This window comes from Calypte anna, chromosome 5 (assembly GCF_003957555.1).
Source record: "Calypte anna isolate BGI_N300 chromosome 5, bCalAnn1_v1.p, whole genome shotgun sequence".
Taxonomy (NCBI): domain Eukaryota; kingdom Metazoa; phylum Chordata; class Aves; order Apodiformes; family Trochilidae; genus Calypte; species Calypte anna.
This window is the reverse complement of record NC_044250.1, coordinates 3985729-4012023: the sequence shown is the minus strand read 5'-3', so window position 1 is coordinate 4012023 and position 26295 is coordinate 3985729. Positions and strand designations below refer to the sequence as shown.

The window sequence follows — 26295 nt, the reverse complement described above, 5'->3', positions numbered from 1 at the left end:
CATCCCTGTGTCTCAGATATGGAGTTCAAAGAGATAACACTACCTGTGATCTCTCAGAGGAAGTGACAACTTCTGAAAGCACAGCAAACATTTTGGTATTTTTACACTGAAACTACTTCACATGCAATGAAGAGTCCTTTGGTAAAGTGTATCTGCCTCAGTGCTCAGATGTCATTTTCCCCTTAAGGCTCTGAAAAAAAACCACCTCATTTTATAGAAAAAGAGGGAGGTCAAGACCAGAAGGTTCAACATTGTCCTGTTCTTCACACTCTCACTGCCACTATTGCTTTTTCTCAAGGGGCTGAAGCAGACAGGGGGGGAAGTTTTCTCTTCACAGTTTGCAAGTTCTCAGATTTTTGAGATGAGACACTTGTGTTTAAAAAGCAGATTTACTCTTGGATGTTAATCAAAGCTGCAACTTCTTTTAAAAAAATGCCATTTCTCACATCTCAGTCATACTTCTTGCAAGGCAGTAGCAATATCTTTCTCCAACTATTTCCATAGCTTTTTTTAGGGGTTGCAAGGTTCAGAGTATATTTTAAGTTGCCTTATTATAGCTGTGGAAGCAAGTGTGAAATTATTATACTAGACCTGGTCCTCCTTACCAGCTAGTTATGTCATTATAACCTACATACATATATATATATAAACTAAATACAATGAAAAAAATATAAAATTTATTCCCTACAAACCTGATATCCCAAGTTTGTATTGCTAAGAACAGAGAGATTGTCAGTCGTTTCCAGGCTCCTAAATATTTTAGAGAGCTTTCCAAAGACCAGAGAAACAACCTGGAGTTTTCCCTGTGGAATGGAAGCAGACAAAATTGGTGCAAGAGCAAGCAGAGGATAAATATGGGCTGTCTGTATAGGGAATGCAGAAAAGGCAGCTTTCCAGAAAGAGTTCACAGAACCTGATTTCATGTCTTAGAAATCGAAAAGAGCAAAAATGTCCAGTAGAAGAAATTATTTACTGTGGTTTTGGGAGGTATTTAGCTGAGCTGGATGACTTATTTTTACTTTTAGTAAATGGGTCACATGTCAGAAATACAGTTGTAGCTTTCCAGAAATCATACATGAATTCAGAACAACTTAAGAAAGCAGAGATCAGTGATACAAATAAACTACTTTTTGAAGAGTGTGACATTTCTGAAATAGGAGTTTTCAGTCTCACAAGGGAACAAATGCCACAAATGGTAGTTATATTGTGACTTGGTTGGTTGGTTGGTTTGGTTTTTGTTTTTGTTTTTTTGGTGGCAGTTTGAACATAATATGAAATTAGTTGGATTTTTTCAGGTTTGTTCTTTACCTCTAATCACAGCTGAGCCTCCCTGGGGCTTTACCCCACCAGGGGTAAAGAGTTTAAAAGCACCAGTAACCCTATGGAAAAGCTAGCTAAGAAGGAAATGGATCAAATGGCTGTGTATTGAGTCAGATGGAGAGTTAATTGATATATATATATATATATCAGGATATTAAAATAAGTTTACAAAAAAAGGTTTGGGCTTTAACAGGGCCAACTCGACAAGTGCTTAAGAAAGTTATCACAACTGATTGGACTTCAATGAGCTCAACTATAGAGAAATAACTTTAATAAAAGGTTGCAACTATTTGAAATTAAAGAGAGACAAACACAAGGATGAATAACACTTCAAAGAAGGTATCAGTAGTAAGTAAAAGACTTAAAAGGAAAAGATGATGAAGCTCATCTCCTAAGTTAGGCACACAGTAGAAATAGTAACTGAGCTCAATCTTTCAAAGGAGAACAGAACGAAGACTGAAAGGCTGTTTTTCACCTAAGCAGAAGAGAATGAGGAAAATAAAGAAAACAACTCATTATAGATTCTCTTATTCTCATTAAGATTCAATGAAAGCTAACTCAGTGTATCCCTAAATGTGGGCAAATGTATTCTGACAAGAAATTATCAGAATAATGACAAACAGACAGAAGCTTTCTGAGCATAGTAAAAAAAAAAAATAAATTCAGTGACAAGTTTTTTACTGAAATCTACGTACAACTGGGCACTAAAATTTTCCCATTGTAGCAGCTGGTTTCACAAACCTTTACTTGAAAACTGTTCTTCGTGCATCCCAGATCCTCATTACTAAAGCAAAAATACCATCAGGAAGTGCAAAACATGGGACTGCATTCCAAGAAAGGAGAAGTGATGAAAACACATTCCTGTGATTTTAACAATGAATACTGCAGACTTTGGAAGAGGCAGAAATGGAGGGCATAGATGTAGAACTGAAGTGAGACAAGAATATATTCTCAATAGTAATAGAACAGCTGAGAAAAGTGTCTCTTCTTAGTAAAATAGCTGGCTACTTAGATAAGAGCAATACAGTACAACTAATGTATCTAGATTTAAGTTGAGCATCTGATAGCATCCTAAAAACAATTATTATTTAAATGTCAAACAAATAAGGAACAAAAAAAAACCCCACATAAATATGGGTAGAAAACTGTCTATAGAGGCAGTACAAGAGTCTAAGTTGAAAAAAAATACTTGCTCCAAATGGAGAAATGTTACTAATAGTACTTCTCAAAAGCCACTCCTGGGATTGATCTTGCTTAATATATTCATTAGCAACCTTAGTTCAAGGACTAGATTATGAAATGCAAAGATAGCACAGTTATCAGCATAGAAGAGGACAAGATGGTCACACAGGAAGAATGAGATGACCTTCTGAACCAGAAAACTGCATGGGATGAAATTTAAAAGCAAACAGTGTAACATCATGACAAGACAAACTAATGACAGAGGTTTCTGCTTTAAACTGGAGCTTCATCAATTCTAAGAAATGGAGGAGAAGAAAGCTGTTCAATAAAATGATTATGAAGTACAAATGTGTTGCAGCTGCTAAAAGGTCTAATGAACTTCTGGGATGCCCAAGACAATTTCAAGTTGACTCTGAGAAGGACCAGACAGATCTCATACACAATACCATGGAGATTCCTTGTTGCCTGTTTTCAAAACAAAACCTGTAAATGTGTCTAGAGCAGAGCTTCTAAGCTGATTTCAAGAATGGGTAAATAACCATGAAAAGAAATGAGGCAATCTTGGTGCTTTCAGCCTAGAAAAACAAAGACTGTGAATATATATTTCTTCTAATTATTATATATATTCGTACTATGCTTAACTTTCTCATGCCTAGCTCCAAATACATGGAGAACACAAAAATATCACACAGCCATGTGGAAGCTGGGTCTAATCCATCAGGCAGAGATCTTGGACAGGACCCAGCAGTGCCTGGCTACCCTGTGACTGACTCCATGGAGAGCCAGGACTCACCTTTCACTCATCAGCCCAAGGGTCTTTCTGCCAACTGCTGTGAAATTAAAACATGCACACCCTCAGACTGTGCTCTGAAGCTGGCTCCAAGGAGGAGCAAGGCAGGGAGAGAAGCAACTAAGCAAACACACACCTATATATATATTATATATATATGTATATAAACAATAAGCATGTCACAGCAGCTGAAGAGCTGCTGAGTCCAAAATGGGAACTCCTCAATTTTCATTTGATTTTTAGTGAATCAACATTCCTCTAAGCAACAGCTTGGAATATGTGATGCAACAAAACCCTTTCATATAGAAATATTTATCCTCTCTATGGCTAATATGAGACTTGTCTAAGGAACCAGTTCACCCATCAAGTGTCACCTCTTTGGCTAATGGTTTAAATCGAAGGAAAGAACACACCTCATAATGAACATAACCAACTGTGTAATGCTGCTCAGCGGGGAAATATCCCTCCTGTGCCACTGCAGTGATTATCTTATGCCTTGAAGCATGAGAGCTGATGATCTTTATCTTACCTTTCATAACTACAAATGTTACTATTGGTCATAAAATTATCTGAGCACTTCAAAAATTCAGCCACAGTATTTGATTTGATGACTCTCTCTGCACTAGCGACTAGCACAAGCTCACTGGGTATTCAATGTCTGGCAAGTCATTTGTTTTAAATTACATTTTTATTTTCATATTTTGGAACAGGATTAGAATAACCTTCTGAATAAGTTTCACTAGAGCTTTCATAAAAATTGTAAGCAGCTAAATCAAACCTTGCTTAAGGGTTTGAATCTGACTTCAGCTTATGCTGTGTATCTCAGTAAATCTAATCTTGCAGGAGGTGCCAGCACATTTCTACACAAAGCAGGTGGACTAAAAACATAGAAAATACACAGACACAACATCCCACTTCCCTACCTTTCCACACATGAGCCAGCACAACCCACACAATTTGCTGCAGGTTTGTCACTGCCTGCAAAACCCTGCAAACAGGAACAAGGTCTCAGGAAGAGAGAGGTTCTGGGCCACAGCACCTTCTGTGATGATCCTTAGCTGTTCAGTTCAGGCAGCACTTGTTGCTCAGACAAGTGCCTAAAACTACAGTTTAGCCTTAATTCCATTACCTTGGGTGTCTAGATGGGAAGAATAACCACATCCTCTTTCTCAGATGAAACCCCTGCATCTTTCTCTTTAAGTAACCAGTAACCAACTCCAGTCTGAAGAAAACACTTTTAAAATTAAAAAAAAAAAAAAAATAAAAAGACACCTCCAACTTTTCAGAAAGCTCAAATTTACAAAAGGAAGCAAAAACTTCCACACACACAAGGGCATGTGTGTACAGGCTTTTCTTCTGTGCTACATCTCAGAACCTATCAAGGGGTATGGGACAGATTGCAGCAGGTGTTCTGAACAGGAGAATCATATGCCTGAAATTTACAAAAATTAGTTAGATTATGTAAGCTTGGCTCAATCATACTCACAAACCAGTTACCAAAACAGCCTCTTAAAAGGAGGAAGACCAGGGGAGAAGGGATGAAAGGTTTTTTGAATTATTGAATAAAAATATAAAGTGAAGCTAACTTAGAAATCCATCCCAAAATAATGATGTTTCAGGGAAAAAAAGGGACATTTTATTCCAAAAGAAATCAAATTATGAGGTGTAGAATATTCTAGAAAACAAGCATCTCTCAAAGTGATCAAAAAGACACCATTTCTTTGCCAGTAATAATGTATTTAAGAGGTTGCTTGCTAGCAAACTGCCATGGCAACCACAATAGCACCAGGGGTACAGTGCACTGCTGAGAAACAAAGCACCTCCCCTTGAGAAATGAAATAAATTTGGAAAGGTGCAGCAGAAAAGTGATTTTTAAACATGGCAAGTAACTTCAGTGACTTTAGAGTCACTGAAACTCCAGAATCAGGCACCAATCAACTCTAATTCTTTACCCCACAACATCATATTATGCCCAGCCTGCTTTAAACATACACGAGTCATTCTCATTTGTAGAATTAAATCAGCAAGGTGAGATGCTATTTCAGTTTCACAAGCCAAGATGGACCACAGTGGTCAGAGCCAGTTTCTAGCTAAGGCAGAGGCCAAAGCTTCCTAAAAAACCAGCCAGGACGGGGTATGTGCCTCACTTCCTAGCTGCAAATGTAGCTTCAGTTGAAAAATGGGAGCTGGTACCAAGAAAACTTTCTGCAGTTTACAAATAATATACCCAGAAAAAGCCTAACCCAACCTAATTATCAAGGGACAGAGGAAGGAAAAGAAAAAGGAAAATATCAGCTATAGATCTCTCTGCCTCTGAGAATATTTTTTACACAACAGAAAAAAGAAGAATACTGAAAATAGAGGTTTTTATGCCAAATTGACCAATGATGCACAGGCCCTAGATCAGCTCTTTTCTACAGCAGACTGCACATAGTGATTAAGTCAACTTTTGAGAAAAAGCAATTCAAAACTCATGTTATTCTGAAAACTAATTTTATATAAAGCATTATCTTTGAGTGCAGTCTATCTCAACTCTCATTTTTAGAAGACTTATATTATTATATTATTATATATCACCAGCAGCAGGGGAAGAGGAGGGAGGGTTGAAACATATCACTCCAAGAAAGCTTCTCTGCCCTTGGTTTTCTGGCTTCCCTTCTATTCTGCATTCTCAAGGCTAAGGGAGAAAGAAATTACACAGATCATCTCAAGCAACAAAAGGGAAAATACTGAAGATAAATAATACTGCTGACAATGGCAGACACCAATTACTTTCTTTTTCTGATACCACAGAAGCTTCCAGTGCTTTTAACTCACAATTTATGAATGTCACTGACTGACATTCAACTTTTGTGTTCCTAGCAGACTCACTGTCACGTTAACATTTTATTAAGCTCTTTCTTTCTTTCTTTCTTTTTCCCCACCTTTTACCTTAACTTTAAAACTTTATTTGGAAACACTGTGCACACTGATGCTGTTAAGTAACAAACTGGAAGCCAAGAGATTAAACTTGATTAGAGATCCCCACCTTCCACTTTGTTTTCAATGAGGTTTTTTGCATGTTTGCTTTGGAAAGGTGAAACAGTAATTGTTCTAGCCATCCATTCAGGAATAACATTGACTTATAATGGGTAAAATATTTACTGCTCTTCTTTCTTCTTTTCCTCTTCATCTTACTTTAAAACACCAATAATAATGGGACATTTGCTATTAACAGGTACCATACATGAAAAATAAAACCCAAAAACTAATAGAAAGTTTTCTTTCAATATTTTCACTGGTAGTATGCAATTCTTGAATCAAACATTCATTAATGCTTTGATTTTTTTCATTTAATTTATAAATGAAAAAGCCACACAAGATGGCAAACACTGAAGTGGTATAAAAAAAATTGCATCAACTGCTTTTTAGACATTCTGAAAAAAAAAACCTATTTTTCTCACATGTAGCCCAGCTTCTGTTTAATTTGCAGCTGTGCTGTTTGCCTCACACATTATTAGAAGTGCAAGGGAATCTAAAACACAGAGCACTTGCTGACATGACCGACAGCCACGACTAAGAGTCCAGTCAGGCTTCAGAATGCAGAAAGAGCTTGAAGCATCTCCACCAATCCTGAGTAATTGCTCTGCTTTAACTACTCTGAGACACAATGCTTGACATTCCAAACTGCTCAGGTATGCACTTGGTTAAGCTAGAAAGTGGCAGTGCTGGTGAAATGTACAACGCTGTGCCAAAACAACTGAAAGGGCACAAAGCACATTAAGATACAGCTTCTTCATAGTGTAAAGGTGGCTCCAGCTTTCTCAGCTCCTTTACAAAAGGAGTTTTTATAGTCAGAGCTACAGCAGGTAGTAGGAGTCACAAGCTATTTAGTGTTTCATGTAGAAAAGCTTTTCCTAATGCTGGAAGTTCAGAAAGTCATGATCCCACAATGCTGAAAATTTTGAAGGCAATATCTTCATTCAGCAGAAATATCTTCAGAGTGTTTAACAGTCACAAAGTGCAAAGGTAAAGACTGGTGAAAAGCTTCACCCTGGTTCCAGCTGTAAACACCTGAGTGATTCCAGGTAACCCAATGGGACTGATCACAGCACTGAAAGCTCCACAGGGGCTGACTCAGGTGACTGAACTGGGGCACAGGAGGCAGATGCTGAGGCAATGATTCAGTTACAGCAGCTGAGCATCCACCTTTGTAACTCCCAAAGGATAAAGTGATCACCTGAACATTTCCACAGCAACCACCACAGTCAATACAATGTAATCTGAGGTGAGAATGAACAGTGTTTGGAAGCCCTGGCATAGTTGTGACTTTATTGATGATGTGATGTGGGACATGGCAGCCCTCTTCCTCTTTCATTTGTCACTTGGGACCTCACAGTTATCCCAAGACACCAACAGATCACCAAAGATTAAGGAGTTCTGGTGGCATGTATTGTGTTCTAAAAGAATTTCTGAATTGTGTGTGAAGCTTGTATTTGTTTTACTGTTCAAATTCATTATTAAGCACTATTTTTACAGGGTTTGTCCTGATACTCAGTGTTTGAACCCAGATGATGAAACAGAGTATACAGGGAAAATTTGCCAACAATGCTAATGTCCTACAGAACGTTGGTGGACATAAGAATTCAAAGCTGTCTTGACAAATCAGAGAGATAATTCTTTAAAATAAAATGCAATTCAAAAAAGGCAAGATTGTACACTTTTGAGGTAGTAGCTACAAACAATTATGAGGAAATGTATTCAGTTCCTCAAGACTTGACTTCAACACTAAGAGATCTTTGATGTGCAGGGAGAACATATCCTGGCATAGGCACAAATCTCAGATCTCATTATGGAGGAAAGGCCACCCAAGTAGTGGTGTAGCTGATAAGTTTTGATGACAGATATAAAATCTTAGGTATTGGAATGGATTCTGCTTAGACACTGTTGTAATGGGTAAAACATGATACAGACAAGAACTCCATGCTGTGAAATTGTCCCTGATATTCCATTTTATTTGATCCACAAAAAATGGAGAACTTCTAAAAGACCTTGAATCTCTGCAGGTGGTAAAGAATAGCACTTTTTAATCCAGCTCTTGAAACTTGGCATTAAGAAAAGGATACTCTGTTCTCAAAGGGAATAAAAGAACTCAAATGACCAAGTTTATAAACACTGAAAGCCAAACAATTTTCAATTTTACTTCTGGAATTTGTTTCAAGTTAGGATATAAAGTTATTCAGCCTTTGATGAAGACATTAAATGAAGCATGAGCCATAAAGCAGCTAAGTATTATAAAGTCTGATGAAAGTAAAATTCCTTCTTTCTCACATAACACTACATTCCAGTGCTTTCTATTTCAACATGAAGTTTCTATTTTTGTTATTTGCTGGTTCTAACACAACCAACCAGAATACTCATCTACCCACTATCAGTGCAGGTAATTAAAGAATCACCTTTTCAGACAAGAAATGCCAGGACATCCACAGATATGAATTTCTATGTCTCTGTCACTGGATTTTATTTTTTTTTCCTGGGTGAACAATTAAGTCCAAAGGCCAGTAGTCAAGTATTGCACCAGGAACTTCTTTTGCACACAGAAATCCTCTATAATTTAGGTACATATTTCCTCTTACCTTCTCTTTCACTGGTATCAATAATGATGGGCCACAAGGTTTCCAAGGATGTTTCTACAGCTATCAAAAGCTGAGAAGCACTTGAATAAACTTTCACTTGGTCACCAGCCATTCATATAAATCTTTCATCACTCAAATATAATCTAGATATCCAAGGTCATATATGTCATAAGACACATAAGACAGTTCACTGATTTCCATCAGTGAGCCTGATGAGCAGGAAACTGTCTGTGTTATTTGACAAAAAATGAGTTGGCAAGGGTTAAGCTCAAATTCCACCACTTCCCCAGGCTTAGCAGCCTCACTCCATTTGACAGGGAGACACCTCCACCTCACATAGGAACACTGGGCCAAAGTGTGTAGGCTCATAATTCCTATTTAAGCACTTAAAACACCCGTTGAAGTCATGAGAATTTAAGGATTTAAATTGAAGATTAAGAGCTGAATAATCTTTAGGGATTGACTCCCTCTTTCTCTCAAAAGGCAACAGCTTTATACTTTTTATTTTTTTTTTTCAGTAGAGTAGGAAGAAGCAGCTTCTTCCTTCCCTAAATACATTCAGACACATTGAATGTCTAGGTCACTGCACTTCAGAAGATTCACACTGTCATTTCCCTGGCCACCATCCCCACAGTCAGAGCAAACTTGTCTACAGGTGAAATTTGGACTGGTTAATGTTTACTCATAAAAAGATTCAGCAGGAGAGAGTGAAATTTCCCTCAAAAGGCCAATGGTCAAGGCCCTCACACCAAAGGGGAAGGACTGACAGCTGATGCCTAACATGAGAATTGGACATTGTCTCTGCAATTGCTTTCATCACATGCTGTAACCAGTGCAAGAAAAACTCAACTATTTCCTCCTCCTCATATAGCATATCCTTATTTAACTGTTTAACACACAGCATAACTGACTTAACAACTACATTCTTAGTTAACTTATTTAAACGCAGCATTTACTAGATACAAAAATTTTGTTTCTAGAAGAGCTCTGAGCCCTTTGGTCCTTTGGAGGAACAAAAGCAGAGATTGCCCACCTAAGGATCCTAAACTCCAGACCCTCATGTTTTAAAATACTGAAATAATGCACTGATAATAAAAGAAATACATCAGAAACCCAAAGAATGTCTACAGTCCAACTGCCACATCAGGAAACAGTCAGCAGGGAAGTTATTATTTTAACACTAGGTTCTTACTATATATTGCAAACCTTATTTGCTGACCTTCAAAGCAGTATTTCATGTGACTTTTAAGTTCAATCAAACTAATATTCAGTGACCCAGGCTGTCACCTGAGATGTGCAATTGAAGTGTCATGATGAATCTTAGATAACTTGATTCAGGTTTGCCTTACTGACTCAAAAGAGCCATGTGGGTTTGGGTTTTTTTTTAGCTCATAGAATCTCTGCCTAATTTTTTTGTCAGGAAAAAAAAAAGTCTGCAGTGGCCAATTATAAGAGGAATATTCTTTTGTAAGAAGGTATCATTTATTCTGCAAGTACTGCACTTTTTAATCTGCTTTGCAAACAGCAGAGATGGGATTTTTTTTATTTTTTTTATCTGTTGGCTGCAAGCACTGCTCCTGTCCCTATGGCAATCAGCAAGTCACTGGATCATTATTGCTTTGTGGAGCAGACTCCAGGTACCCTGGGAGATGCATTCCTGGGATCCAGCATGTAGGGAACTGTGGCAACACATCAATGCTGGGCCCCAGCAGCCAGCTGGTGCTTTTGTGGGACCACACTGAGCTCTGGTTCCACTGGAAGAGGAATTTAAGGAAAGACTAGGAAGGCTTTTCATTAAGTTGAAAAAATAAGACACAAAAAAATAACATCAACGCCCAAAAACTCATGATAAAAAGCTTGGGAAAGTGTTTGTATTCTGCTGAAACCACTCGTAAATAGCTGTTCAAGTCTCCTAGAGGAGGCAAGGCAAGCACAATTAAAAGCAGAATATTTAACTATTCACTTCTAGTTGTAGAGCTAGTGACTAAAACTGCTTGCCTAAGCTTCAGAGAAAATATCTGCTGATCACAGGAATCAGCAAAGTTCTCAGAAATCTCAGCTGAAATCAAGAAGCCAATAAAACAGAATGAAAAATTATGAAGAGTCCACACATCTCAGCTGTTCAGACAAATAAAAGAAGTCCAACACAGTCAGAACCTGACGTTTGAACCAAATTTAATGAGATATTTAGAAAAATCATGACTGGCACCTTTGGAAAGGAAAGATACCATTTGCAGCAAGTGGGATTTTAGTAAACAATGCAATGAAAGCAGGTGGTGAGTAACCTGGCTTTGCTCAAATGTGATAAATGAAGCCTCTTAGTGCAACAAAATACTAGAATGGAACAAACAAGAAAACTGAAATGTGTCCTGTATCAGCAAGCTCCATATAGTTCAAGTGTACTTAGTGCCTCCTCAACACAGTGTGGCAAGTGCACAGTTTTTATGGCATTCCCCCTGTATGCTTTTCATGCAAAAATTAATTACTTCTATCTGTCAGGCATTATAAGCTCTCTTACATTAAAATGAGGTTTTGTTTGTTTGTTTCTCTGATGGTTTAATTATTGCATCAAGATTACAGCAGATGAACAGCAGCCTAAAGGTACAGATGTAACTGAAGTCTAAAATACACCAGTGTATAAATAAGTGTGAGTATGCACACAGCTATGGACAGTGCTTCTTTTCATAAACAAATAACTCACATAATCAAAACTTACAACACTTTTTGGTAACTTTACACTCAGTTTATGAACATCCTTCAAAATCTCTCCTCAATACAACAAAGTGACTGAGTTAATGAAGAAGCATCATTAATTCTTTTAGAAGGGTAAAGGGGTAATGGAGGGAAAAGAGAAAGAGTAATGGAGGGAAAAAGTGTGAGAGAGGTGCAGTCATTGAATGAAAACACAACCACTGTGAAGAACACACTAACACTTATCCTCAGGTTTACATCTCATTATTCACATTCAAGCCAGACTTGATGGTTAAATACTGAAAGAGTTGGGATGGCAGAGAAACACAAAAACAGAACACTGTATTTTAGTCAAAATTCAGCTAAACTCTTCATTAGCTGAAGGTTGTTCAGTTCAGTGCTTCACAGCTACAACCTAAGAACAATCCCTGCCTCACTGGTTTTTGAGGGGTTTGTAGGTCTCTTGTACTACAGTGATAGATAATCACAGGAAAAAGCTCTTAAAACTTTTATTAAGTTGTACTTCAGCATGCATATAGTATCTTGTCAGCACATAATTATCTCAGGCCATCTCATGAGCAACAAAGCTAACTGGTGTACAGACCACTGAGAACAGCAGAGCCCAAAAATGCTGGAGAGATATCAAGCAGGTGGGTGCTGCAGACAAGTCCTCCCAAATCCAACCAGTGTAACTTCTCACATCCCAAAAGTCTGAAGAAGGGGGAGGGAGAGGGAAATAGAAACACTTCACCCAAAGTAGGATTTTACTTAAGCAAAAAGGAAGCTGTTCTCAGATTTCAGCTTCAAACCACATTGCCATTTTTTTTCCTCCCACCTAAAATACAGTCTTTTGTCTTACATGTAGGTTATAAAGCTACCCTGAAAACAAACCCATTTTTATTATACAGCTGAATAACACCTATCACAGTGATAACACAAAACACAAGTCTCAGGCACTGTAGAAATCTATAAATGCCTCTCTAAGTATATACAACTCCTCTATTCCCATGCTGTGTGATATATACACACACTTCCTGACAGATCTAATCATGACTAAGAAAAAAACTCCAGAGACTACAAGGAAATAGTATAGCTAGCCTAAAACTCCAATGGAATCTCTTAAGGAAAGCTAAGTATAAAATTAGAAAAAACAAACCACAAGTACTTTGTGAATGACTACAAGCACATTGAACCAGGTTATATATATATATATATATATATATATATATATATATATGTATTTACAGGATGTTATCCTGTCTGCCTGCCTAATATATCACATTATTCTTGCAATCCAGCTAAGCATTTCAGGGCAGTTCAGTTCTGCTGTTGGTTAAACAACTTCAACAAAATCATTCTCTGCTTTTTCAAGCAGCAAAACTTGTTTCTTGCTATAGTCAAGTAACAATCTAATATTCCCCACTCCAGAAAGCCAGCCTGTGGTAAGACATACAACAGACATATGTTCTATCAAAATTCCCCTTGGGCTTAAACATAGCCCTGATCAGGAATATCAAAGAAGAGCATCTGATGAGGCTGTAGTTCAGACAGCCCTAACTCAGTTTATCCCCTGTAGCTCCAAACAGTTTAATAGATTATACAGTCTTTGTATCTATGGGCCAAAATACCTCCCTACAGCTTTATTTCTATTTCAAGGAATGACAGTGACAGCTTTTATGCTGGTTGTTGGATGCTTATTTTTATGTCAGAACAAAAAAATTTCACTATCTCTCTAACTCAAGTAATATTCTTCTCCAAGACCTAAGTCAAGGAAAGTGCACCAATCAACCAGGTTAGAGATTCAAAAAGATTTTTTCAACTACTTCAATTTGAAAGGGAACAGACAGCTCATGCTCCCTGTATCCTGAGATCAGAATGAGGGTATGATGACTGCATCTCAATTCTCTGGTCCCAGAAGGGTCATCCTCAGTCTCCTCTAAGTACTTCTTTTGAAGGATAGAGAGTTATCATCTGTAACAGGAACTCATCCAAGTTAAAATAAAGAAAATACTTGGGTTGCTTCTCCCTCAAGACTTCTAATTTTCTTGCAGTTTCTAACCCTGACACTTTATGGCTGGCTCAGATTTTCTCAGCATCACAAATTCTTGAGAATTCAATATGCCTACTGATTTCACAGGGGTCAGATAAAGCCTGTGAAGAAAATGAAATAGAATTTCCTTGGTTTTGTAATAACATTAAAGGAACAGGTCTCAAGTTGGTCACTTTAGAATCAATTAAACTACAGGAGAACCTTCCAGGGAATTATTTATATACAAAGGAGATTATGGCTAAAACTTACATGTTTTATATGTTACAATGGGAAGGAAAAAAAGAAAAAAATCTCACAATTGATATAATTCAGGAATTTATACTGATTGCATTCCTGTGCAGCGCAAGACACAATTTCCTTACCATTGTTCCCTATTAGTTTAAGATCTATGTAATGTGCAAAATAGATAGAACTGAACTTCAGTTATTTATATTGCATTAACTAAGAGAAAAACAAGTTTACTCACCTGGAACAGAAATGCATTTGTTTCCAAATGCTTAATGAGAGAGGATGGTTCAGTTCTCCTCCACATTCGTCATCTCTTGCACATTAATGAATATCCAATAATGCCAATACTAACCAAGAAACAACTGACACAATCTCTTAGCACTCAGAGTTAGTTCCACTTTCCCCATGTAACCACAACAGAAACCCAAGTATTCCTGGCAACCAAAACCAGTGTATGGCAAAAGCTGAATGTCTTGACAACAGCCAGTGTTCTGTAGTCTTTTATATAGGATAGAACTGACCGTATAAACAGCAAGGTGTTAATTACTAAGAGCTATGTTAATGCACTGCAACTGCAGTGTTGTCAAGCATCAGCTGCCCTACCAGCCACAAAGGTGGGTCATGTTTTAGCCAAATTTAATATTACTGTTTGTACAGAAAAATCTTGAGATGAAAAGCACACGGTGGCAGTGCCAGGCTCTGAGCTGATTCACACAGAAAAGAAACTCTGGAAATTGGGCCTTACATTCTTTCACAAACTGAATGCACTTCAGATTGCTGCTGACCTTTTCACAATAGCACTGATTCAGGTAGCTGGACTGAAAGGCAAGAAGTAAATAAAGTCACCTAAGGGGTTACAGGTTAAAGCAAGATTCAGAAGAGAGTATAAGGCCTGACCTTCAAAGGTTAGCATCAATGTCACTTGTGCCCAAGTAAATGGAGGAAACTTTTCATTACAAACACAAACATGGGTGTTTTTACATAGCCATTATAATTCCAGTGAAGCAGAGTGCTTAACTGAAAAGTAATTCTTGTGCATGGAACTGGGACCTCTAAAACTGGTGTCTTAAGAGTCTGAATCACCCTAATAGTTGGTTCCACTTGTATCTCAAAATGATCTTGATCTTCCCATGTACTTGCCTGATTTTCCATTCTGTCAGTTAAGTTACAAGTTGATATAAGCACTGCAAAATTCTTCCCTTTTTGACTAAGAAGCAAAGGATGGAAAACAATGCCCATATTCTAGAGGTCAGGAAGACCTTCGCAGAGAGAAAATAATCAGGATTGTTCCTTCTCCTGGAAACAGGAGTGCATCAGCAAAAATTTCTGGCTGCCACAGCATCCCACACAAGCCAACTGAGAGCACATTCACCAAGCATTGAATCAAATCCTCACAAAACTGACTTTTACTGCCTTAGGGATGAGGGACTGGAAAGCAAGGAGACAAAGACCTGAGGAAAGAGAAATCGTGGAAATGGCAACAGCTACTTCTTGAACTTCCACTGTAATGTTCTAGTGATGTCCTACTTTACAATCTGTCCCTTGAGCAGAAGCAGGAGCACCACCAAGCCTTTCATCTTGGGCCCTGAAGGTGGAAAGCAGAGAGAGCACCTGGGCAGCCTGCCAGGATGGAAGTTTGCTGCTCCAGGAATCTGCCTGCTTTGCTTAGACCTAGAGCCAGCCCTCAGGCAACCAGTAATTTTTCAGTGCAAACTCTTTGCAAATTAGATCCATCTCTCTTTCTGCAAAACACAGCATGTCTCTGAGCTACCGCTAACTCACATTCATGTCTGGAGCTGCTGCTGTGTATTCATATCATTATCTCAGCACTAATAGCTACCAATATGGACAGATGCATTCTCTGGTGAAAGCTTGAAGGGAAAATATGAGTCACATGAATTAGGGAGCAAAATAATGAAAATGAAGATGAGAAGTAAACAATCCTAAGGAAGATGAGAGATAAAAAGTAGTTTACATCGAGATTTTCATCCTAATGGTTTTCAAACACTTTCTTAAGCTTGTGATTAGAGAGAAAATCTTTTCTTACTGTTGAAACACAGGGATGGCTGCAGGGACAACTGGTATGAGGAATACACAGCTTCAGGGAGGGAGTAAAAGGGAAGATATAGAGAAACAACCTCAACAGAATCGATAAAAAATTAGGTGAATAAAATGTAATTAATCAATAGTGGAAAGGAAAACTGAGGTTTCTAATCTAGAAAGTAAAGGAGGAAATTAAAACAAAGTGCTAAGAACAACAGACAGTGAAAAAACTTCAAGTATACCTGAAGGGTATTCTGATATCTACCCTCTGATATCTACCTTCAGACTACATGGAAAAATGGTGAGGTATTTCTTTTGAAAAAAACCTTAAGTACTAAATATAATGCAAGAGTCAGCATATGGACTAACATCAATAAGAGTTCTCTTTATAAACACCATACATATTTCTGTACTGATTTTATTTAGTTGAATCAAATCCCATTCTAACTTTTTCTCTTTTCCCTAGCCACCAAAATGTCAGGTACAAAGAAGAAATTCCTTAAGTAGAGGTAGAAAAATGTACTTTCTAAGATATTTTTTCAGAGACAACTGATCTACATGAAATTGATTTTTCTGCCACAAATCTTACAGACTGGGAGGAATTATCTTTCTAAAACTTAAATATGCACATGAATATTTTATACAACCTCCTTCTTCAGCTGTCAATAACATTCAATAAATAAATATGTGGAGGAAAAAAAATTTCATACTATATAAGAAGTCTGCTTAGTTTTCTTCTTTGCAGGTTTTTTGTCATATTATTTTGCTGTCCCTTATCAATTACCTTCATCCAGTAAAATTCAAACCAAAACAGAGAAACACAGAGACTGGGAAATGGACAAGATCCTAAATCCACAAAGGTGTTTGGTTTGGGTTTTGTTCTATTTTGGGTTGTTTTCTTTTAAGTCTCCATGTGAGGACTTGTTTCCAACTGAAGTGCTCCTGTTGAGGTAGCCTTTGCCACAGGGCAGAAGGCTACATTCTTTACATACTGAAATATTTTGAGATTCTTCCCCTGCCCTCCTCTTTGCTGCAGCTTATAAGCAGAGAGAATAAATTGTTGCATTTACAATGAACATCCAGATCACCATTTGTGTCATTTTGTTAACTTCAGGTAATTTCAGGAAGTATTTGATGTGAAGTTAGGTACATTTATATATATATGTACACCTATGCAGCAGAGAACATAAGGTTAATACAGTATTCAGAGAATAGCAGTTGTAGAAAACAGACCTTTATGAAGCAGGTTTTCTGGGAGGGCAGCAGACAGAAGGATTATCATTAAAAGCTGACCCAGAAGTCAAGTCTATGGACACCAGCCAAAACCACAGCCATACATCAGTGCTACACAGAAGGTTTATATGGTACCACATAACGTTAATGTCATCTGCCAAGCCACAAGACAGAGAAATTAGAACAGCTGCAACAAAATCACTTCTGAAGAGGAGTTGAAAATCCAACAAAATTCATCTGATTTTATGCAGCAAGAAAAAGATCAGCTGTGGATATTCAGTGGATTGACTTTTGCTCTGAAGTTTATTCTTCTTCAGTTTAAACTGCTCATGAAAAGTTCTGCACAGTAAACAGCTTTTTGCATACATGAAGTGATGAGTCCAAGTGATGAGTCAAAACATAAGATATAAACTTGATGAACCCCTCTCATCTCCAGAACCATTACAGAAGCCACATTGTATGCCAGTCCCGTAAAATCATCCTAACTCTTCCTTATGCTACAAAATTATCAGTTTTCTGAAGTTGCCTGGTATTTCAGAGCTTATTGCTCATGTCAAAAAATTCACCCAAGTTCTTCTCAGCAAATTAAAATAATGTGTTAAGAGCACAGAAGGGAAATAGCAATGTTGTCAAGGTCCTCCTGAATGGAAGTCACCAGTGGTTCTAGAGCATTCTGTCAGGACAACAACTGGAAGAGTTGGGCTTTTCTTAATGTTAAAGCATTTAATTCTTTTAACAGCACAAAGGTGACACTGAGGATCAGGAAACAGATTATACTACTTGAATATATCCCCTCAGAAATAGGTAGGAAGCAATTACTCTGCTTTTGCTCTTCACCCTGAAGTACAAAGCAGAAAAATCACCAAATCCTTTTCAGAAGAGATGGCTGTTTGCTTGTTGGCATCTAGAAAGTGAGAGTAACCACACCAGCAACAAGCCTAACTTTCAGCTGATCTGGTTTGATTTTTCTCATTGCATTTCTGAGCTTCAGACTCTCCATGTGCTGACACTTTCCTGTCTCTTACTCTGCATTATGCAGATTGTCCTATTAGTACTTGGGAAGCAGCCACAGGCTACAGAGTTTTCTTGCTTTGAAGCAGTCTTCCAGGTATTTGCAGGTTAGCTGTACACATCAAATAATGTGTCTGGAAGGATCAGCAGGAGACAGACTCAAATTCACTCCTGCTTTTGCCACTCAGCTACTGTGCCATCTGCAACTAACCCCACGTATGACACTTCCAGCCCTCAGCACAGGTGGTCTCACATCCTGTGCAAAAAAAAGCCATTGCTCCAAGCATACACATGCTGCTCCAAGTTTAATGTTTGCACCCTGCAGACCTGGGACTCTCCAGTTACTTGTGTGATTCCCAGAACTTACCCATCCACATGTGATAGAGAAACAGATGCTGGTTCAACACTTGCACACCAGCAGTTAAATCTCAGTCAACTTGATTCATTGGAATAACTCTACACATAGCTCTTAAATGACGAATGCTCTACTTATGCCTGAAAAAACCCTCAACTTTTCTGTTTTTAAGTGAAATACATTGCTGTTACATAACACAGAATATCTCAGCTTATCTCCTTTATTTATTACAAGCTTCATTTACTTGTTTGTTTTGAGAAACTGTCTTTCCTAAACACATCTGTGTTACTTTAAAATGGAATACATACAGCAGTGGGTACCCTCCATGCATATTTTGACATAAGGAGCTGCTAGCTACTTGAAAAGCAGTTACTGAGAATGAACAGCTAAACCCTCTCTGGTTTTTGCTATTTATTTTACAAATCTGCCCATGCCAATTCTCTGACAAAAGTCAGAATCTTTTTCATTTATTCCACATGTGAAAATCAAAGCAGACTCAAACACAGTTCTTCAGAGACCTTAAAAGATTAAAATTATGCCACAAGGTCCAACAGAATAGGACTGTATGAATAAGAGCAAGCAGAAATAACAGCAAAAACACAGGTAAGGTAAAATACCTTCCATCAGAATTCACATGCACTCTTCAAGTACTTTGGAAGAGATGAGAAATCTAGAAAGCTCCAGGTGAATGATCTCGTGGTGCACTCTGAACTAAGGTGTTGCTTACCAATAGCATCACAAATATGACATAGTTTAACCTGACTATTTTAAATGCAACAATGATCTTACAGATCCTCCTTGTTTCCACAGGCATTTTGTGTGCTTATGTATTGTTCACCTGTTTTGTGTATTCAGTTCTTTCACAGTGCACAGAGAAATTCAAAATTTTGAAAAAAAAAATTAAAAATCCAATATCTGCCCCTATGCTACAGCAGCATCCTGGCAAATTGTACCTTCAGATACTTGCCTTTGACTTCATGTACTTAAATCACTTCACCATGCATTTAAGAACATTATACAGCCAACTATTAAATGATTCTATTCAGCAGATCAAACACAGAGGAGAGAAATAGGGTGAGGCATATAAAGAACTTGTTCAGAAAGGGGCTGTTCTGAGGAATGAAAGGAAGCTCTTCACAGGGCTGAAAGGAGCCTCCTCTTGGCTAATCGATTTGTCAGTCTGTGGTTCCCCCTGCTAAAAAGCTTTCTCTTCTCTGTGTTACTTCCTAAGAGCTCCTCTCCTTCCAGCAAATTTATAATTTCATAGCATTCAGAAAACCTCTCTCTCATCTATCCCATGGTCTCAGGCAGCAAAAGCAGCTGTGTTTGCTCTGTTGCCTCATGTTTCCCCACATGCACAGAAGTCAGGGATTTCACTTGCTTTTCTGAAATTTAACACATAGACCAGACATGCTGCAATTCCTTATGATTTATTCAAGAAGCTCTTCATTTTCCTGCCTCTAGCACTATTGCACTGCTAACATCTCCAAAATTATTTCACACAAAATGTTTATATTTTTTCCAAAGAGGAAAAAACAGGACAGTCTGGTCCTGTAGGGTAAATACTAGGTCTTTAGGTAAATACCAGGTAAAAGCACTAAACACTGATTTCATTTAAAATGGAAAAAAAGAACATTTACTGGATTTTGTATCATATCCATTAAAGAGCCTTGTTATTGCCTTCTGATTTCTGAGTAGCCCTTGCATTACCTATAAAGCATCTCTTCTCTCAGTTAATTTGGAAAAAAGGTTTCTCTAAATACATGTATCTGCTGCCCATCTTGAAATAGATGTGTGTAAAGTGGTTTTCCAGTCACTGAAAGTAAACATATAGAACCCTTCAGAAGTTTGGTTTTGTATAGAGCTGACTAAATATTATAAGATTAGTAGTGACAGTTTACTGAACAGTTTTATAAACTGCTATTTAAAGCAGTAATGTTCATTTTTATACATTAAAAAGTCTTTTTATGAAAGCAGGATCATTTAAGCCCAGTCCATGCAATTTTTTTATCTTTTCCTTTCATCCCATCTTCCAGTCCTTGAAGTATATTTTAACAGCTTGTCAAAAATGCCAGCTCCCTTCCATCACCAGTACTATCAGAATCTGGGGAAATATTTTTCACAAAGTAGTTCAAAAACTTCCTATGATGGCCAAAAGATTAGGTACTGCAGACTGACATGCAAGGACATTAAAAAAAAAGGAAAACCTAACCAAAAAGCAACTCAACTGGCAATTCAAAGTCAGGAAGGAATGAGGTAGGTGCTGATTCATCAATACAACATAACAATGAATACTTGAGAAACAAAAAGAATAATGCCCAATTGTATTTGTTCCTTATAATACATCAACAGAAGTACCTCAGCTCCACTCTTGTGAGAAATAAGTTTCCTCTGTATCATAAGAAAACCATTTCAGCAAAGTACCTGGCCCACAGAAGCACTTTAGATGGACTACAGATCATAACTTCTATGCTGAAGCCTCAGTATACCTTCACACTTACCTTTCTCACAGATGTCAGCAGAATTCCCACTTCCTAAATTAATGCATCTTATAAAGATATTGTTCTTTAAAAAAACATTTTTAAAGGCAAGTTCTAACTGTCTGAAAAATGGCATTTTGAAAACTGTAATGCCAGCATGACCATGCTGTGTCAAGGCACAACTGCAGCAAAGGAGACCCACAAATAGAGAATCTGAATGGTTCAGTGCCCCTTGTACTCTTCAATTCATGTTTATGAATGTAAAAAGGGCCCATGTGATATCCACCAACACGAAACTGAACTTAGCAATGAAATTCATTCATCAGCCATTGATTTAATACTCTTTTTGCACAGGGTTTTAAGGGCACAAGTCTTTGAATATTTTACCTTCACAGTAGGTAGAGTCCCCTTGGACAGAAAGGTAGCCATTCTTGCATTCACAAGTAGCTTTTGTGTTCCAGTTTTTGCACTCTGAATTTTCACCACATTTGTGTCCCTCTGCACAGAAGTTATGACCTGAAATACAAGGAACATGTAACCTCATATTAAAAACAAACGTTTATTTCAGATATTGAAGTTTAATATTTGTACTGACTGTATTATGCTGAAATACTTCAGCATACTGCATTCCAGAAATTGCCTCTATAATTGTATCTGCTGCACACAGGGGTTTTTAGTTCCTTCATCAACTCATTCTCAGTAAAGCCATTTTGTTCAAAAACTTATTTGTATGACTAGCTTCAGTCAGGAGAAAATATCTAAACACCAGATTCAGATTCATATCTCTTGCCTTGACATTCTTTAAGGACCTTTGAAAACCTTTGGTTTATACTACTTATAGCTTTCCTTTACAGTAAGAAAATCAAAGGGCTATCCTGGTGCTTTTGTTCACTGGGGGGTTTTCTAAACACACTTCAGTCCTCTACTAACTTAAATGTCAGATTTCTTCATTTTAGGACACTCCAACTTATGACTCTGATCATCTGACATTGGGTTGTGAGGTCATTTTTTAAAAATGCAACACCTGCTATCAAGAACAACACTTTCTCAGTGTTAATGTCCAACTCCATGTTAAACTTCAGATTAATTAACAACCAAAGCATACTGCTTGTGTGCAGGTGGCTCAATCCTTCATTGTCACCCAATCTGCAAAAAAGAATCAACTCCACTAATGAAAAGTGCACAACCCCTTTCTAGTCTTCATTCATTTCACAGGCTGATAAAAACCACTCAAGAATTCCAGACACAGCCTTGTCAAGCCTGGGTACATATTATACTGGCAAAAAAAGGGTGCAGTTACAGTGCCTTCAGCCACTTGTGCAATCACCATATTTGACTTCATTTTTTTGCCTTTGTAATTATAATGGAAACTGAACCCTGGAACCCATCTCCCCAGAGTTATTCATTCAGTATCTCATTTATACTCCCCAAGTGGGATTACTCTTCTGTTGGTGTTCTAGATAATATCCAAGAGACAACAAGTTTTATAATATTTTCTTTATCACTGTGTGCCCTAAGACTATAATATCCTGGCCTATGTCCTCCTTTAGAATAATAATTCTCCTTTGAATTCATATACAATACTAGTTTTATATTCAATATTATTGGTAGATACTACTACTGAGAACCACTGGAATATACCAAGTGTGTTAACCTATATAAAACCCTCACATCTGCAATTAGTGTGGATTGTTACTACTGTCTTAGGGTGGTTTACCTTTATTTATTTTTATTTACCTCTCATTCAAACCCATTAACATTGTTTCACCTTTTTCTGCATGCTTCAGTTACAACTCACATAACTTGTTGCACCAAAGCCAAACCTTCGATCCTTTCAAGGTTTCACCTTGTGATCAGTTCACAGCATATTTAACACTCACAATTAGACAAAGGGGTTTCAGCCTTTTCAGGGTTGACTTCCATGACAAATCCCAAGCCCCAGATCAATTCCTTTTCTCTAGCAGAGGAATTTCTCCCAAGCACAAGCCACTGATTAGTTTTCAATATCACATCAGAATCCTAAGAATTCTTCACTCTTTACTTCCCACCTTTGAAATTCATCAGTAGATCCAATGACTACTTGAACTACTTGCCCCTACAGCTGTCACTTTTGGCTAAAAATTCTCTGGAAAAACCTGTATTGCTTTTGTTCCCTTATCAATTCAATTGTGAACTCTCTCCTCTTATAAGCAGACTCTATGTTTTCAAGCTTGAAAGCTGTTAAAAGAGCATAAAAGAAAGAAAGAAAAAAAAAGTAACACTCCAGTTCTGTAATGTCTGTAATTAGAGGCTCTAAAGAATTTCACATTGTTCTCTTCTAATTAGGAATACACAGATAGAACACCTACTACAACTCTAGATTTGGCATTTATTACTATACAAGATGTGAAACACTGCTTCCTACCTTTGAAAACGCTGACTGAAAGTGACTCAACTTCAGTTCCCAAAAGCATTTCAGAAGAGGAAAGTGGAAGCCATTCCTCTTAAGAGCATGCCTGGTGCTCCAGCACTGGATGTTACCAAGCTTTACAAAACAAATGTAATTTAAGACTAACCAGAAGGAAAAAAAAATGTACTTGTTGGTACAAAAGAGTAAGGGTTCCCCATGCCCCTCTCAGACTAAGCTCAGCTGATTGCATCAGAAGCTTTTCCAGACTTTTCTTCTGCAGTAAAGATGCACATTTAGTGCTTCAAAGGAGCCAAGAGACTCAGAGCAAAGAGGTGCAGCTCTTGCATTTCTTAGACATTGAGTTTTTGAAGGCTGAAGTGCAATCTACTTCATTTTAGTTCATATTGTGCCTGAGTGCTTTTCCTTTCCAGCAAATAAAAGTCACCTCACATTTGGATTGTAATGTGAAGAAATAATCTGTGTTCTTCTTATCTTTAACAACCCCAAGTTAATGTCTAATTTAGCTAAATAAATTACTATTTATTTAGCTAAATTGTTATTTTTTCTTAATTTGTTATTTTTAGCTAAATTGTTAATTGTTATTTAGCTAAATTGTTCCTTATTCTGCAAGATAGGAATACACACAAGGCAAGTGGCTCTGAGGACCAAGCTCATATTCCTGACTAAACATGGGGAGACCTAAGCACTGATTTAAACATAACTCTGTTCATTATCCATCTAGTCGTGGGAGCAATTACTTATCCTGAAGCAAGCAGAACGGAAAATAATACAGATTTCTGATTTTTATTAAGTCTTTGGTGTAAAATTGTCTGTAGAACTTTCAGATGGCTACAAAGATGGATTCTGCAGTGGGCTTTCTGAATCTCAGCCATAGCTGGCAGCTGGGAGAGGGGATGCATTCCCACTGCCCAGGTGAAAATAACTGAATAATTGAGACTTGAGAACATTCAGCAATGTCTTATCTGAGACAGCCAGCTCCTCTCTAAATATGAAAAATTGCTTAAAATAGAATCATAGCATCCAAACACACAGGCAATTGGAGAGAATTGGACAGAAGCATGCAAAATCTTAAAAAGTTCTGATAATCTAAACTAATTTCAGGACAACACAGATGACAAGTGAGCATGAATTAAAATTACAGATAAACACATTCAGAACAGATGTCAGGAACCATTTTCCCCTCACATACAAATACAGCCATAAATGTGCACAACAGCCCTTCAAAGTCATTCAAGACATTCAAGATACAATTAGATACTACCAGCAGGGGAATTAAATATTGAAGAGTATGTTTAGATTTTTGATGGGCCTGATGACCTCTGTTCCTTCCTTCAACATAGCTGATAACATTACCCTCCTTCTTATCAAGGGTGCTGAAATGTTTGCTCTATTTTTTTCTTAAGAAAATATTTTTATCTTTCAGCTTCTTTCTTCTGACTAAAGAGCAGCCATTAATGAATATACAAAAACAATTATGAAACACATTAAATTTCATGCTAACTGACATAAAACTATCACTTCTGCAGCATCAGGAGCTCCACAACTGGATAGGGCCTAGAGGTACCAAGACATATTATCTAAAATTAATTCCAAAATTGTATGTTTGGGACACCTGAATATTGCTCTTATTTTTCCAAGCTTCTCAACATCTTCAGTCTCCAATTCCCAGGATCTGTTGTTCCAGAGCAGCACTCCAGGCTGTTTTATGCTACCATCCAGCTTTTTAAATACTGAACATGTTTGGTAATTTGGTTTAATTATTGATTGAAGAATGCAAGAACTCATTCAAGACTACAGCTGGAATCAATATATCTTACCCACACCTCTTCCTGCTTTTTTATGGCCATCACTAATGTGCCTCCAATTTTCTGAGGGTTTCTTTATAACATCTGTAATGTTTTCTATACTTCTTACAATACCCCTAGCTGTTCACTTCTAAAACTATAAAACTCCTGTTCTCTTGCTGTTCAAGAAGCTCCCTTTTAGTAATGCACATTTTACTGTTTCACATTTCAGAGGTTTCTAAATTGAACACTGACAATGCTTCTATTAATAGCATCTGCACCTTTCAAAAGGTCAAAGGTAATTTCAAATTAAGAATCTGTATTATTCTGATTTAACCCCACTGTTGCTACTTAAATGTGTGAAGTAAATCTAGGGGACAACTCACAGGAAGAGTCATGAAATTTGTGCTAGCAATTATACCCTTTCATGATCTGAATCAGTTTTTAATGAGTCATGAGTAATGAAGCACTTGGAATTGCAGTTTTTACACCTTCTGAGATCATGGTCACAGAACTCAGTTGTTTTATATAAAGGAGTAACTTCATAAATTCTTTCAATGAATGCAGAGCTCATTACATACTGTGTGTGTGTTTGCATTACAATGCACAGCTTAACAAGCTTGTAATATTTTCCAGATCTGAAGCTCTTTTAAATCCTATGTTATGACTAGGTTAAGAAATAAAGGAATTCATGTCTATCAATGTCCATTAAATCTTAATACAACTAAAACCTTGAAATAACTCTCAGCAATGCATGAGAAACATTCAGTCTCTGAAAAAACAAACTCAGTTTCATAGCTAGGCAGGGAGAGAGAAGAAATATTCTAACTGAAGAGCCTTCTCATCCTGTAACTGAAGGAATCAAAGCCTCCTTAAAAAAAAGCAGCAGCACTAAAAGGAAGGGTAAACAAGCCCCATTTTCACATTTAAATGCTGTAAATGACACACTTGAGTTCATCACTAGGACTCTCCACCCCTGCTAACCAGCCCCAAAAGTAAATCTAAATCCATCAGCCAAACCATATTACACCAGAGCAAATAAAAATTGCTTTCTGCAGAACTCAAACAGCTCTCACGACTTCATTATTTCCTCAGACTACTCT

The 26295-nt window shown here is 37.4% G+C and overlaps 1 protein-coding gene across 1 annotated transcript in view; it reads right to left on the bottom strand.

Moving 5' to 3' along the window:
• Positions 1-26295, bottom strand: part of NELL1 (neural EGFL like 1) — a 229156-nt gene that overhangs the window by 133487 nt on the left and 69374 nt on the right. The window contains exon 12 of the mRNA XM_030451154.1: positions 21386-21514. Within this exon, the coding sequence (XP_030307014.1) occupies positions 21386-21514 (129 nt within the window). The remainder of the gene's footprint in view (positions 1-21385; positions 21515-26295) is intronic.